Source organism: Octopus bimaculoides, chromosome 16, assembly GCF_046866305.1.
Source record: "Octopus bimaculoides isolate indiv1 chromosome 16, ASM4686630v1, whole genome shotgun sequence".
NCBI lineage: Eukaryota > Metazoa > Mollusca > Cephalopoda > Octopoda > Octopodidae > Octopus > Octopus bimaculoides.
Genome location: NC_142943.1, coordinates 6,884,720 through 6,901,345, shown reverse-complemented (window position 1 = coordinate 6,901,345; position 16,626 = coordinate 6,884,720). Strand labels below are relative to the sequence as shown.

Here is a 16,626-nt window from a genome sequence, read left to right as displayed (position 1 = left end):
AATACCACTTGAGGACTGATGTTGATGTAATTGACTTATCCACTGAACTCCACTCCACCCCAAGTTTACTGGCCTTGTGCTAAAATTTAAAACCAATTTATAAAGTTAAAAAAGGTAAATAAATATTAGTTATTTACAAAAACCACTACCAAGACAGTTGATGCAACCTTTGTCAGTGATACGCTCCAGTTTTAAAACTGGGGTTGGTCAGGTTTTAAAATATGTCTAAAAGAAAATCAGACTGTTACTCAGAGTTTCACGTTCCTGTTAGTCGGATAGTTTTGGTTTAAATCAAAACTGTCTGATGAATGGGAACGTGAAACTTTGAGTAACAGTTTTTGTGATGTCTTTGCAGCTTTATTAGTAAAGTATATATATGTAGAGACCTCACTTGGCCCTACCGGAGTTTTGAAACTGAATCGGTACATTTCCCCCTAGATATACAGCCTTATTGTTCTGTTGAACAACATCATTTCATACAACCCATGGCCCTGCCACCATTTGATTGATATGTTTTCCTCTTGACCCATAACATTTCTAGGCTACAAAGAACTTAAATAAATAAAATAAATCACCCCACAAGTGACTAGTCACTAAGCAAATCTGACAGAGGCGGACAGAGGGAGAGAGAAAGCAATCTTGCATGGCAACCGGCAGATGTCTAGTCTACCAACAGCTCTGGCTTGCTCTACGCGACGCTTCTATCACTAGCTATCACGTCCATTATTTATACATATTGGACTAGCCTACTTATCATCTGGGGGCGTCCACACAACCTCATCATCATCATCATCGTCGTTTAACGTCTGCTTTCCATGCTAGCATGGGTTGGACGATTTGACTGAGGACTGGTGAAACCAGATGGCTACACCAAGCTCCAATCTGATTTGGCAGAGTTTCTACAGCTGGATGCCCTTCCTAACGCCAACCACTCTGAGAGTGTAATGGGTGCTTTTACGTGCCACAGGCACGAAGGCCAGTCAGGCGGTACTGGCAACGGCCATGCTCAAAATGGTGTATTTTACAACCACATGGTTTCAAGTTCAGAGAAAGAGAGAGAGAGGTAGATAGATAAGAAGAAAAAATGTGAAAGTAGGAAGCATTATGCTTATTAAAAATTACGATGTAACACGTCTAGGAGGATATATTTACTCAATTTTCATCTTGGAATTTTGGTAGATTTTTACTATTCTATTCATCCCTGATTAACAGACTTTTGGAATAGGTATCACTGCATCATGGAGAAGCAAAAGGGCAATGTATTAGTTGAAAAAATATTTTTGTCTGAATAATTCAATTATTTACATTTTTACCACTCAATTTTGAGTCCTTTTCCACTAAATTTTCACCATTAATCTTTGGAAAAGTTAATGATAAACATGATGAGGAATTTCACTGGGAAATGCTACCAGGGAAAAAAGTGTGATTATGGCAAACAATTCTTTCTATGTTGGACAGAACATAGATGTCACCAACATTATTTATCACAGACAAGCAAAACAAGATCTTAGAAAGTGTAGAGAAGGTCTTGAATAAAATCTGAAGTAAAAATAATGAAACTAATTTGGTCTCCGTGCATGTCGTTTGTTCTAATTAATGTATTTTATTTTACTGTGTTATAGTATTGGACCCTAGCTGACAGTACCCCTGCAGTAGGACTGAACTCAATACCATGTTGTTCCAAAGCAAACTTCTTAACCACATGGCTATCTAAATGGAATATAATGTTGTATCTTTAAAACTTTGGATAATATTGAAAAATTATTCTCATCAATTGGGTTGGTGCATAATTATTGCGGCTTTTTTTCAACAAATTTTATTCAACAAAAACAATAACATGTAAGAAAAACATCTTTAAATGATTATTCCGGAGTATATGGTTCTGGGTTTGGCAAAGAGGCAGATAGAATAAGTCCTGGGGTCGATTTGCTCGACTAAAGGCAGTGCTCCAGCATGGCCACAGTCAAATGACTGAAACAAGTAAAAGAGTAAAGAGTATAGACTAACTGTTTAAACACTGCCAAACTGTTATGAACAAATAAAAGTTTTTATGTGAATGGTATATGCCAGGAGAAAAATTAGTGTGGAGGTACATGCATGGTCATATGGTTAAGAAGTCTGCTTTGGAACCACATGGTTTTAAGTTCAGTCCCACTGCATGGACACTATCAGCAAGGGTTATGTATTATAACTGCAGGATGATAAATGTACTGTGCGTGGAACTGATAGACCGAAAGAAGATCTATCATGTGTGTGTGTATTGTTTATATACAAAATATAGTGCTGAGCTACTCATAGTTTCATACATTGGAGATGTTTTCTCTGGCAGGTTTAATAACACACCTAGTGTCTCCAAGCAATTTTCAAGTTCTAAGCCCTTAAACAATATTTATTTTTCACCAAATGGAGTACTTTTTTTGTTGATCTTACATTAACTGAAAAGTAGACCATATGTATAAATATACATATATACACATACACACACACACACATATATATATAGGACTAGCAGAAATACCCGGCGTTGCCCGGGTTAAAGAGAATAATGAAATCTAAAAACGCCGTCTAGACTACGCATCATCTTTATATATAGAGATGTATATACACACACGCACCCAAACACACGTATATATATGTATATCAATATAAATATATGAAAGTCAATGAAGTTTCGTAAAAGAAGGTGATCATGTACATACTTTCTTGCTGTTGTGATTATAACACCTCATTGTAAACTATGTTCCTTGTTTTCCCTTGTGGAGCATATACAAATAGGTTTTTTGTTGCTGCCCACTCTTGAACAGCCAACATACAGTTGTCCATGTGAGAAGCAGGGCTCTTCCAAGAGAAGACCAGCTACAGACAGTGTTTGACCCTGATATTTGTTTATGGACATGGCAAAAGTCACACGAAGGGGGAATTGTAGTCTTCTGAATGTAAAAGGAATGTCTGCTCCTAATGGAGTAAGAGGAATTCTTGGAATAAAGACGTCATCCCCTTTTGCACATCCAGAAAGAATGGTAGCCTCGATAACGTGTGACATCATTTTCTAAATAATGCTCATCTGTTATGTTCGGGTTAAAATTTCATCAACATCAAAAATATATGAATTTTCATGGGAGTTATGGCCGTTATGCAAAGAATATAATTTCCAAATTTCATAAATATCCATTCAGTACTTTTGACGTAGTTTTGGATAAGAAAACAAATGACTAATGTGTGTGTTTGTGTGCATGTGTATGTGTGTGTGATGGGTGTATATATGTGTACATATTACATGTACATCTATATATATATATATACATCTACACATATGTATACATATACATGTATGTATAGATCTATATATATATATACATATACGTGTACATCTATATGTATACATATACATCTCTCTTTCTCTCTCTCTCTCTCTGAAAGTATCTGTCATTACAGTATCGAAATGGTGTACATATACATGTATATGTATACATATACATCTCTCTCTCTCTCTCTTTCTGTCTCTTTCTTTCTCTCTTTCTCTCTCTGTGAAAGTATCTGTCACTACAGTATCGAAATGTGATTGTTTCAGTTAGTGGAATAGTTTCATTTTTAAAGTGAAAGTATTTGACATGAGTGTTTTTGTTTCACTTTTGACACGTAATACTTAAATAGTGGAGGAGATATTATGTTGCCGTGTGCTCGAACTCTGCAAGAAGTTAATAATTTTTTTTGACTAAAACACAACTGGAACCCTAAGTAAGGCATGTGTAAAATTTGAATGAAATTGGTTGCGTAGTTCTCGAGTTTTAGGGATTCACACAGACAGACAGACACACATTCTCATTTTTATATATATAGATATACTTTTCGTAATGAGATAAAAAAAAAAAACCAAGGCTGTGTATAATATAGAACATTTATAAATCGAATGTCTTACAGCTGTTTCCAGGATATTTATTATTTCCCTTCATCGGAGACGGTGTGAGAGGATGATTAAGCAATAGTTAGTTTAGTTAAGATAGGAAATATAGAGTGAATGTAGGGATATTGTATTTGTAAATATATTGTTTAGGCAGAGTGGTATACATATAAGATTCCAGTACCTTGTGAGTAAAGTCCAATTGTTTTTAAGATTGGTTGTTGGCATTGTAAATCCATTATTAAGATTCCAATCACTATCGCTCATAACCTATATATATATATACACACACACACGTAAGTGTCAGTGGACGAACAAGAGAAAGTGGCACTTAACACATTTCAAATGAGTTACATATATCTTTGAATAATAATTTGACTCTGTTCCAACTGACTTAAAGCTCTGTAGGCGTATGGGGTAAACCTAACTCATCAGATATCAGCAGTCTTCCGATATGTAATGAGATGGGTTCAAGGAAAAACTCTAAGTACACACACACACACACACAAACACTGATAGACAGACAGATAGAATGAGACAGACAGACAGACAAACCAAAAAGATAGATACATAGACAAAGAGTAGATAAATAGACAAAAAGATAGATAGATAGATGGATGGATAAATAGAGAGGTAGATAGATAGATTGTTAGATAAAGAGATGGACGGATAGATAGAGAGGTAGGTAGATAAATAGATAGGTAGATAGATGGATAAATTTACTTCTAATATAGGATAAAATTTTCTCAAAAAATTTCAAGTGGCCAGCATATTAAAATACCTTATAAGGGGAAAATTATAAATAATTATAAATAAGGGCAAAAGAAAAAAATTTCTACACCAATATGCTGAGAAATAGACATTAAATCTTCAATCACCACATACCATATACATCACTATAAAATACACCCATGGATGCTTGTAAGTATTTCATTTATTTCTTATCGTATTCTCTGCTGATGAGGCGAAAAATCCGTTGGATTAATCCCGAAATTGATCAATACAGAGATAACACTTTTTAAAAAATTCCGTTACCTTACTTTCCTCGATTCAACATGATGTGTATTTATAGTGATGTATATGGTATGTGTTGGTTGACGATTTAAAGTCTATTTCTCAGCATATTGGCATAGAAATGTTTTCTTTTGCCTGTATTTATAATTGTTAGATAGGTAGACAGACAGATAGATAGATAGATAGATAGATAGGTAGATAGATAGATAGGTAGATAGATAGATATAAATGTTTGTGTGTGTATCCATGAGTCAATTTCTGTCTGTTTTAACTTTGTCTCGACATTTGAATGATGAGTGAAAACAAGACCAACATTATCAGGAATGGCGCTGCTTGTTTACAATCAGCCACGTAAACATATCCGGCCAGTGAACTGTCCATTGTTCAAAGACTCAGGGATAAATTATTTTACCTGGATGCAGGTGTGGTTTGGAAATAGGAAAGGTAACCAACCATAGAAAAATGTACCTCAGCAATGTGTCTCTGAATCATGCCTGAATGATGGTAATTGAGTTGGGGTTGATAAGCGTTTATTTAGAACTCTTTTTGATCGGAGGGGAAGTGGAGGAGGAGGAGGTAGAGTTGATGAGGATGGTGGTGATGGTGCATGTTCTGATGGGGGGTTCTCTAATTCTGGTGGTTCTGATTTCCTTCTTGGTAAAGGCATTGGTGGTCGTCTCAAAATTGAAGGATTTTCATACATAACACTTCCTTGATGTTGGGGAATATTTTTAGATTTCCATTCACAAGGTTTAAACAAAAACTCAGGTAAAATTTGCAAGAAATTTCTGTTTTTCTGGTAAATACAAATATCTACAAGTAATAAAATAAAATAAAGTAAGTGGAAATATTTGAATAATAATAATAATAATAATAATAATAATAATCACCATCATCACCACCAGCACCAGCACCAGCACCACCACCACCGTTTAACATCCACTTTCTATGCTGGCATGGGCTGGATGGTTTGACTCAGGACTGGCAAGCCAGGAGGCTGCACCAGGCTCCAATCTGATACGGCAAGGTTTCTGTAGCTGGATGACCTTCCTAATGCCAACCACTCCAAGAGTGTAGTGGGTGCATTTTACAAACCACAGGCACGGGAGCCAGTCAGGTGGCACTGGCATCGACCACGCTCGAATGGCACTTTTTAGATGCCACCAGCACGGGAGCCAGTCAGGCAGCACTGGCATCGACCACACTCATATGGTGCTTTTTACATGCCACTGGCATCGATTACGCTTGAATGGTGCTTTTTACATGTCACCAGTGTGGTATGACGTCAGTGTCTGGGGAGGCTGACCGGAAGGGGAAAAAAGGTAGAAGGAGCCTCGATTGGCATTTCGTGCCCTTTTCGAACGGGGCTGCGGTCAGGACAAGACGTGTTAAGCGACGGTCTAGGTTTGGGAAGGTTTGGGAGAAGCAGCTGCTATTCCTGGTGTACTTTGGGTCGGGGCAAGCTTCAAGGATAGGATACCGCAAGACGGACTCGCAGTCGAGGAAAGGAAAACCGAGGTAAGGCGATTACATCTACTCGTACGCACACACCACAACCAGCACGGGAGCCAGTCAGGCAGCACTGGCATCGACCACAACAACGATTTCACTTGACTCAGTAAGTCTTCTCAAGCACAGCGTATTATCTGATGATTGAAGGGTACTTTTAAACGGGCTGGTTATGCAACACCGGTATAAGCCATGGATACGATCTCACTTGGCTTGCTGGGTCTTCTCGATAATAATATATTGTTATTATTATTATTATTATTCAGGTCACTGCCTGAAATTGAACTTGGAATCTTGGGGTTAGTAGCCTGCACTCTTAACCACTACACCATATGCCCGTAAGCATATGCTGTAGTGGTTTCAAATTTTGGCACAAGGCTAGCAATTTCAGGGAGGAAATAGGTCGGTTACATTGACCCCAGTACTTACTTTATTGCCCCTGAAATGATGAATGGCAGAGTCAACTTCTATGGGATTTGAACTCAGGATGTAAAGACGGATGAAATGTTGCTAAGCGTTTTGCCCTGCATGCTAATGATTCTGCCAGCTCAATGCCTTTATATTAAACGCCATCATCGTTTAATGTCCGTTCTCTATGCTGGCATTGGTTGAACGGTTTGACAGGAGTTGGCCATCCAGGGAACTGTCCAGACTCCAGTTGTCTATTTTGGCAAGGTTTCTAAGGCTGGATGCCCTTCCTAAACATCAACCACTTTACAGGGTGTTCTGGGTGCTTTTTATGTGTCACCGGCATGGGTGCATTTATGCTCCGAATTTGATGGACATATAGTGGTACATAAGCCAAATCAGAAAATCTCTAGTGAGACTTTTTATTGATGTAGTTCGAAGAGACACAGAACAGGTCGAAACATGTGTTGTACCCAATAAAATCTTTTACTCATTCCATCTATTTTATTAATACTATAGCAAAAATTTAGATTCAGATGAATTAGGTACTTAAGTTGAGGCACCAGAATTTAGTACGGTATTATCCATACAGTTTCAAAATAAGGTGATTAAAATCAAAATAAGCAACAAGGATATCCAGAGGTAATGCAGCACGATCGTTTCAAGCGACTCCATTTAATTGAACAATGCAACCATTACATCCGAATCTAAATTTTTGGTTATTAATACTTTTTATATATATATATATATATATATATCATCATCATCATCATCGTTTAACGTCCGCTTTCCATGCTAGCATGGGTTGGACGATTTGACTGAGGACTGGTGAAACAGGATGGCAACACCAGGCTCCAGTCTGATTTGGCAGAGTTTCTACAGCTGGATGCCCTTCCTAACGCCAACCACTCAGAGAGTGTAGTGGGTGCTTTTACGTGTCACCCGCACGAAAACGGCCACGCTCGAAATGGTGTCTTTTATGTGCCACCCGCACAAGCCAGTCCAGGGGCACTGGCAACGATCTCGCTCGAAAATCCTACAGGAGCCAGTCAGGCGGTACTGGCAACGGCCACGCTCAAAATGGTGCATCTCATGTGCCACCCGCACAAGAACCAGTCCAGGGGCACTGGCAACTATCTTACTTGGCTTGCCGGGTCTTCTCACGCACAGCACATTTCCAAAGGTCTCGGTCAGTAGTCATCGCCTCGGTGAGGCCCAATGTACGAAGGTCTTGCCTCACCACCTCAGCCCAGGTCTTCCTGGGCCTACCTCTTCCACGGGTTCCCTCAACTGTTAGGGTGTGGCACTTTTTCACGCAGCTATCCTCCTCCATTCTCACCACATGTCCATACCAGCGCAATCGTCTCTCTTGCACGCCACAACTGATGCTTCTAATGTTCAGCTTTTCTCTTAAGATACTTACACTCTGACGGGTATTCACATTGACATATATATATATATATATATATATATATACATATATATATAGCCAGGAAATGTAGGCGCATGGCTCAGTGGTTAGAGCGTCAGGCTGACAATGAAGTAGTAAATTTGATTCCCAGACTGGGATGCGTGTCCTTGAGCAAGACACTTTATTTCACATCACTCCAGTTTACTCAGCTGGCAAAAACGAGTAGTGATGTAATTGGTGCCAAGCCGTATCGGCCTTTGCCTTTCACTTGGATAACATCAGTGACAGGGAGATTGGAGGCTGGTATGCATGGGCGACCATTGGTCTTCCATAAACAACCTTGCCAGAAATGTTTATATTTCTGCAAATCCACCAGTTCAAATTGTCATCTTTTTATTAACTCCAAAATGATGAAAGTTGACCATGGTAGGATTTGAATTCAGAGTATAGAGAGCCATGCCTGTGTTAAATATTGAATAGCCTTGAGGCTAAATGATTACTATTAAATAACCAATCCTGGTAATCAAAGAAATTATATTTTTTTATCATAATCTGAAGGCAATTTACCTGTGAAATTCCTTGCGTTGTATGTTGGTAATGAAGACAGATTTGACTTTAAACGTGCATAGTATGGGAGCCAAGCATATTTACTAGAGTAACGTACATCATGAGCACGTTCGACGTCTATGTTTAACTCAATAGGCAGTATAAATTCACGAGCAGGCACATCTGAAAAAAGATAATTAATGAAATAATGAGGATTTTACTTGAAAAATTATCATAAATACTATCTCACAGTGTTATAAAATGCAATCAGTGAATTAAAATTAATTTTCTATTTTTAATGGAATAGTGCAGTTGAAATCTTCAATAATAAAAGAAACTTGAAGACCACATTTTGATAAAAATATATTAAAGTTAGAAGTTTTAAGTATTTTCTAGACAGTGTAGACTTTACTAATCGCTTTCTTTTAATAAAGGTTATACACTTTTAACTAACTGATAAACAGCTTTCTTTATTTTAGAGTATAGAATTATAAAACATTAGGCCATATATCACGATTAAAAAAAATTTATTTACTGGTTCTGCTGTTTTTTTTTCATGCAATAGAAGAAACATTGAGCCGAAGGATAAGATACCGAATTAGAAGTATTGAGATTGAAGTCAAGAATGCAAAGAGAAAGCATAGCTATCAACCAGACAATTGGAGCCTGGTGCAGCTCTCTGGCTTGCCAGCTTCTGTCAAATGGACGATAAATAATGATGATGGCCTTTGTGCGGGTGACACGTAAAAGCATCCACTACACTCCCTGAGTGGTTGGCGTTAGGAAGGGCATCCAGCTGTAGAAACTCTGCCAGATCAGATTGGAGCCTGGTGTTGCCATCTGGTTTCACCAGTCCTCAGTCAAATCGTCCAACCCATGCTAGCAAGTGTCTTCTACTATAGCCTCGGGCCGACCAAAGCCTTGTGAGTGGATTTGGTAGACGGAAACTGAAAGAAGCCCGTCATATATATGTATATATATATATATATATATATATGTGTGTGTGTGTGTGTCTGTGTTTGTCCCCCCACCATCGCTTGACAACCGATGCTGGTGTGTTTACGTCCCCGTAACTTAGCGGTTCGGCAAAAGAGACTGATAGAATAAGTACTAGGCTTACAAAGAATAAGTCCTGGGGTCGATTTGATTCAACTAAAGGCGGTGCTCCAGCATGGCCGCAGTCAAATGACTGAAACAAGTAAAAGAGTAAAAGAGTATATGTATGTATGTATATAATACATATATGATAGGCTTCTTTCAGTTTCCATCTCTCAAATTCACTCACAATGCCTCGATTAGAAGACACTTGCCCAAGGTGCTGCACAGTGGGACTGAACCCGAGGCCATATAGATGGGGAAACAAGCTACTTAACCACACAGCCATGCCTGCATCTTTGGAGTCATAATATAGAAAATAATAAAAATGTCTAAAAATGATAAATAAAAACACATCATACCATCGATCATATCGTAACACAGAAGAAATGTTAGGGATCTTTTCTGTGTAATTGTAACTTCGCGTGTATATCTGAATAAATCATGGTGAGATGAAGTTGGGAGTTCAGACTGGAGATTAACAGTAAATGGTAAGGAATACTTCAGCAGAGCAGAAGCCAGTGTTTCTAATTGATTAGGTCTGCCTGAAATAAATAAATAAATGAATAGATAAATAGACAGACAGACAGATAAACAAACAGACAGACAGATATATATATATATATATATATATATATATATATATATATATATATATATATATATATATATATATATGTGTGTGTGTGTTTTTATATTATTAATAAATTCATAAACTTATCAATAATATTCTCAGGAAATCAATATTTAATATTTCTAAAGATATATATCCAATATGACATGGTAATATAATGAATTTAAAATATAAATATACGAAATATAAATATAAACATGTATAAAAATATGAATGTAGATAAAGATACATGTGAATATAAATGTGTATAAAAATTTTATGCGTAATTAAGCATGAATATTGTAAAGTCTAAAATATAAAAAAGCCTAAAATTTAAAGAATTAAACATCTGACGATCGTTTCGCGGATATTACTATATATATATATATATATATATATATAGTAAATCCCCTGAGACCCCTTTTGGAGCCCCCCCACCTATATATACTGTCAAAAATGTGGTGCATGCAAGTATTTAATAAAGTGGGGGCACGTGGCTTAGTGATTAGGGCATTTGGCTCATGATCATAACAACAGGAGTTTAATTTCCAACAGTTCATTGTGTCCTTGAGCAAGACACTTTATTTCATGTCGCTCCAGTTCATTCAGATGGCAAAAAAGAGAAGTAACTATATTTCAAAGGGACAGCTTTGTCACATTCCGTGTCATGCTGAATCTCCCTGAGAACTACATTAAGGGTACGTGTGTCTGTGGAGAACTCAGCCACTTGTATGTTAGTTTCATGAGCAGGCTGTTCTGTTGATTGGATCAACTGAAACCCTCATCACCATAACTGATGGAGTGCCAGTTCATGCATAAAGGAGAGGCCATTATTTTATGCCTTGCAACACAGGAAAACCATCTGATCCATACCAAGTGGTTACTTAACAAGGTTAAAAACCCTCACATATTTGGCATGTTTTGGTTCCTCTATAAAAACAAAAACAAAACAATGAAGATCAAAAGTCAAATAGGAGAAATGACCTTTCTACAGGATCTTAGAATTAATGCTGCTGGATATACTGAGGTGCTGAAAGAGAAGTTAAAGACATTAAGGTTATGTAGAAGATAATCAGTGGCTCGTTACAATGGCAACAGTATATCATGTAATGAAATAAATGGAGGGTGTTGACAAAGAGAATTCATAAATGATTTAATTAGGATAAGATGGCTAATTAGAAAAAAATGAATATTAATAAATACCTTTTGATATCGTGAATTGGCAGTCACTTTCATATGGTGCAGTTAAAACACAAACAGAATTGAAACCGATAACTCTTTCTTGTTGAAAGACCTTACAGACGGCAATCACCTGTTAAAGGAAAGAAATTATAAATACATACATAGATACATATCTATCTGTCCGTCCATCTGTCTATCTATCTATCTATTTAATCTGTCTGTCTGTCTAATTTGTCTGTCTGTCTGTCTGTCTATCTATCTATCTATCTAAGGGCTCTACCTTCTGGAACTCCAAATAAGACTCTGTCTCCAAAGAATTTATAACACATATGCACTTGTTATTAATATTGGCATAATGACTCTCCCCGGACACAATAAAAGACTTGCTTTTAATATTTACCTGATCTTTTTCGAGTGTTGTCTCTTCTGAACTACCATAATATCCTTCTGCTGGTTTTATAATCATAGGTAGTCTGTAAGGCCCTTTAAAATACTCTGATAAATGTTGTTTTCTACCCCATAAATACATGGCCATTTTCTCATGAAGCAGCAGCTTGACAACGAACAACCAAATATGAATTTGTGCTGTAAAAACAAATACAAAAAAAATGAAATTAAATGTATGTTGTGTGGCTAAGAAATGTATTCCTCCAATCACATGGTTCTGGGTTCAGTCTCACTGTCCTGCACTTTGGGCAAATGTCTTCTACTTCACTGATCACAACCTTGTGAGTGGATTTAGCAGATGGATTATACGGGACCAGATACTGCAACAGCTTGGGTTTCAAGGGCCCACAGCTCTTGTATGATATGACGTAGGTGTCTTCAGAACAAATCTGGATCTTCTCCTGTCAAGGGTTCCAGACGAACCTACCTCACAGCAAGAAACCCAGATGAGGGCAGCAGCATCAAACTCCCTCATTCACCAAATGCCACATATTAGAGGAGGTTTCAAATAATGAAGGTGTAGCACAGTGGACAGTGGTGCCCCAGCATGATCGCACCTTTGGAGCTGAAGCAATTTAATGATTTAAAGATTTACACACACACACACACAGCACGTAAAATACACCATTTTGAGCGTGGCTGTTACCAGTACCACCTGGCTGGCTTTCGTGCCGGTGGCACGTAAAAGCACTCATTACACTCTCGGAGTGGTTGGCGTTAGGAAGGGCATCCAGCTGTAGAAACTCTGCCAAATCAGATTGGAGCCTGGTGTAGCCATCTGGTTCGCCAGTCCTCAGTCAAATCGTCCAACCCATGCTAGCATGGAAAGCAGACGTTAAACGATGATGATGATGATGATATAGGCACAGGCATGGCTGTGTAGTAAGAAGCTTGCTTCCCAACCACACGGTTCTGGGTTCAGTCCTGCGGTGTGGCAACTTGGGCAAGTGTCTTCTGCTATAGCTTCAGGCTGGCCAAAAACCTTCTAAATGAATTTGGTAGATGGAAACTGAAAGAAACTCCATGTATATGTATTTATGTATGTGGTGTCTTTGTGTCTGTGTTTGCCCCCTCCCCCCACCATCACTTGACAACTGATGTTGGTGCGTTCATGTCCCCATAACTTAGCGGTTCGGCAAAAGTGACTGACAGAATAAGTACCAGGCTTACAAAGAATAAGTCCTGGGATCAATTTCTTCGACTAAAAACCTTCAAGGCAGTGCTCCAGCATGGCCACAGTCAAACGACTGAAACGATTAAAAGAATAAAAAGATATATATACATATATACACAAGCGAAGGCCTGCGACTTAGTTGTCAGCGTAATCAGCTCACAATTGTAATGTCAGGACGTAGATTCCTGGTTGTGTTGTGTCCTTGAGCAAGACACTTTATTTCACGTTGCTCCAGTCCACTCAGCTGGCAAAAATGAGTTGTACCAGTAATTACAAAAGGGCCAGCTTTGTCATATTCCGTGTCACACTGAATCTGCCTGAGAACTATCTCAGAGTTACGTGTGTCTGTGGAGTGGGCTTGGCCTTATGCATGTCAATTGTAAAATGTGGTTGGGTGATAGAAATTGCCCACACATATCTTATATCAGTGAGTGCATTTGTGAACAATGACAGGTTGACACAAATTTTGTTCACACAACAAACGAACAATGGGACACATACACAACATAACAATATCCTGCAATAACTGCTGAATAATAATTGAGATCGTGATAAAATAATGATAAAGATATTTATGAAAAACATAATATTGATAATGGTAAAAAGTTACAAAAATCTCAACAAGGACAATTATAGCAAATAATGATTTCAAATTTTGGCACAAGGTGAGCAACTCTGAGGCAGGAGGAAGTCGATTACATTGTCAACTGGTATTTATTTTATAGACCCTGAAAGGATGAAAGGCAAAGTCGACCTCGGTGGATATTGAACTCAGAACGTAAAGACTGATGTAAGGCCGCTTAGCATTTCATCTGGTGTGCTAACGATTCTGCCTGCTTGCCACCTTACTACTACTACTACTACTACTACTACTAATAATAATAATAATTTCTTTATTGCCTAAACGGTGAACAGGTGTGGTCACGGTTAACATCCATTTTCCTTGCTGGCATGCGTTGGACGGTTCGACTGCACCAGGCTCCAGTCTGATCTGGCAGAGTTTCTACAGCTGGATGCCCTTCCTGACGCCAACCACTGCAAGCGTGTAGTGGGTGCTTTTTATGTGCCACCAGCACAGGGGCTTCAGGAGGTTTACGCAAAAATTCTAGATGGAAAATCATATAATATTCGTCGTTTTAGACATTGGAGAGGTACTTCATCAGACTAGCATAAAAGGTATGCTATTACACTGGGCGTCCTTCAGACCTTGTTGTATGGAAAATATGTTTATTCTACCTGTGCATCTTCCACACACAAAAGCTATTTTCCCTGTTAACCTTCCTCTGATATTACTGCTCCTCTTATGTGTCCATAGCTTACACCGGGTACATCTTATGAAAGTCTCTACCTATATATATATATATCATCGTAAATATACAGGGATTAGCATTGAGTTGCTTCTCCAACATACTGAAAATTTAGAAATAGCAGTCAAAAAACTACTGATTCTAAACTACAAATTTGTAGTTTAGAATCAGTAGATTTTTGACTGCTATTTCTAAATTTTCAGTATGTTGGAGAAGCAACTCAATGCTAATCCCTGTATATTTACGATGATAAATGATTTTACCGATAAAGGTTTTTTTCATACTGAACTACTTGGCAAAATTGTTAATTATTAATTCTATTACTAATTGACGATTCCCTGCCCTTATTCTTGTATATATATATATATATATATATATATATATATATATATATATATATATATATATACATGTCTATGTGCATGTATGTATATATTTGATATGTAAAAATTAGAACAAATGCAGAGTTTCTGGGCAAAGACTTTCTGTATGTGCCATATGATGCTGTTTCATCGGAATGTCTCCATTAATTGTAATTCATAAACCCCTTTCCTATTAATGTAACAAATAAACCATTTTTGAATGCATAAAAAAGTCTCCTTGTTACATGTAAATAGACTGAAAACACAGAGTTTTCACTTGATATCACCTGTAGATTTTAAGTCAATAAATCTTAATAAAAGTAAGTCAAAATAAAGTCGAGATATAACTGGTGGGAGTTTATTTATTTTATAGGTCATAGTATTAACTATAGTATCAATTATTTTATAGGTCATAGTTGAAGAAAAATTTCTTCCGAGAAAAATAGTACCTGTTAACTAACTTATGTTCCAAACTCTCTCAACTTTAACAACAATTATGCCGACCAATTTTTACTCCTTTACACGATGTAGTATTTGCAATGTAATGATTTCAAAAAGGTAGTGAGAAAGTAACAAGAAATCACAAATTACTCATTTTACCCGGGTTACTAATTTAACACCTCCCTCGAACCGATTCGGCATTCCAGAAGCCTAAAGGAGGCGGGCTCCCGTTAGGGGCCTGAGAAACTTGAAGTAGCACGATACCGGATCAAACCGTTTCAATACTTCTAACTCCTACTAAATGTGTCGAGTGCTCCTTTTCTTTCGTTTGTCCACACGTTCGTGTATATATATATATATATGTGTGTGTGTGTAAATATGTTTGTCTTTATTTATATATACAGTGGGGGAATGGGTGTGATGTTTTGGCTGTACACAGCGGCCAAAGGGTGTAGCTTTATGTCGCCATAGAAACAGCAAGATGGTGGACCGTTCGGAGACGTATAGTTGTAGCACGGCCACAACAAACGAAGCGGGTGATGAGCGTCTTCTTGAAATGAATAACGAGCAGTTGGAGAATTTAGTGAAAGATCTAGAGTAAGAGTTTTGATATGTCTATTGCACTTTCTTTCGTTGAAATGTTTCGGTTTAAATTTTTCTCTTTATATTAATTATGTTAATTTAATTAACATACCTACACTTCATAACTTTCAGAAAAATTTATATTGTTTTAATAAAATTTTCTATAGATATCTTTCTGATGTTATAGATTCCGATTATATCGAAATTCAATGTGAAAGAAAAAAGAGAAAAGAAAAAAAGAAAATTGTTGGGTGCACACACCTCACACATGGGGTGGGTGGGGCAAAATGAGTAATTTCTGATTTCTTGTTATTTTTTTTTTTTCCCTTATCTGTTTCAAATCGTTATATTGCAAGTATTGCATCGCCATTCTGTACTGTTGTATCAACTGTGCGAGACTTTGAAACATTCAGGTGACAGGTACATTTTTTCGAGAGATTTCTCTTCAACTTTGACCCGGCTGTAATTGAGGTTGCTAATAAAATATCTGGAAAATTTTTGCCGTCTGACAATCAACATCCTTTTCTCTGTTGGATTCCTAGTAAATTTTCCCACACTAATGTCGAATTTGATCATTTTCAATTTACAAGAAATGATGTCTAAACTGGGGCAGAATGATTACTAATTACAATAA

At 37.4% G+C, this 16,626-nt stretch overlaps 2 protein-coding genes across 7 annotated transcripts in view; one reads left to right on the top strand and one right to left on the bottom strand.

Annotated features, from left to right (window-relative positions):
- Positions 1-3,884: 3,884 nt before the first annotated feature.
- Positions 3,885-16,626, bottom strand: part of LOC106874805 (uncharacterized) — a 19,612-nt gene continuing 6,870 nt past the window's right edge. For all 6 annotated transcript variants that reach the window (XM_014922661.3, XM_089364064.1, XM_089364066.1 and 3 more), the window contains 5 exons: positions 12,080-12,264; positions 11,701-11,809; positions 10,247-10,429; positions 8,811-8,972; positions 3,885-5,728 (listed from right to left, as the gene is read on the bottom strand). In XM_014922661.3, the coding sequence (XP_014778147.1) occupies positions 5,385-5,728; positions 8,811-8,972; positions 10,247-10,429; positions 11,701-11,809; positions 12,080-12,214 (933 nt within the window). In that variant the 5' untranslated portion in view covers positions 12,215-12,264 and the 3' untranslated portion in view covers positions 3,885-5,384. The remainder of the gene's footprint in view (positions 5,729-8,810; positions 8,973-10,246; positions 10,430-11,700; positions 11,810-12,079; positions 12,265-16,626) is intronic.
- LOC106874803 (cilia- and flagella-associated protein 263) overlaps positions 15,787-16,626 on the top strand; it is a 22,619-nt gene continuing 21,779 nt past the window's right edge. The window contains exon 1 of the mRNA XM_014922659.3: positions 15,787-16,007. Within this exon, the coding sequence (XP_014778145.1) occupies positions 15,892-16,007 (116 nt within the window). The 5' untranslated portion in view covers positions 15,787-15,891. The remainder of the gene's footprint in view (positions 16,008-16,626) is intronic.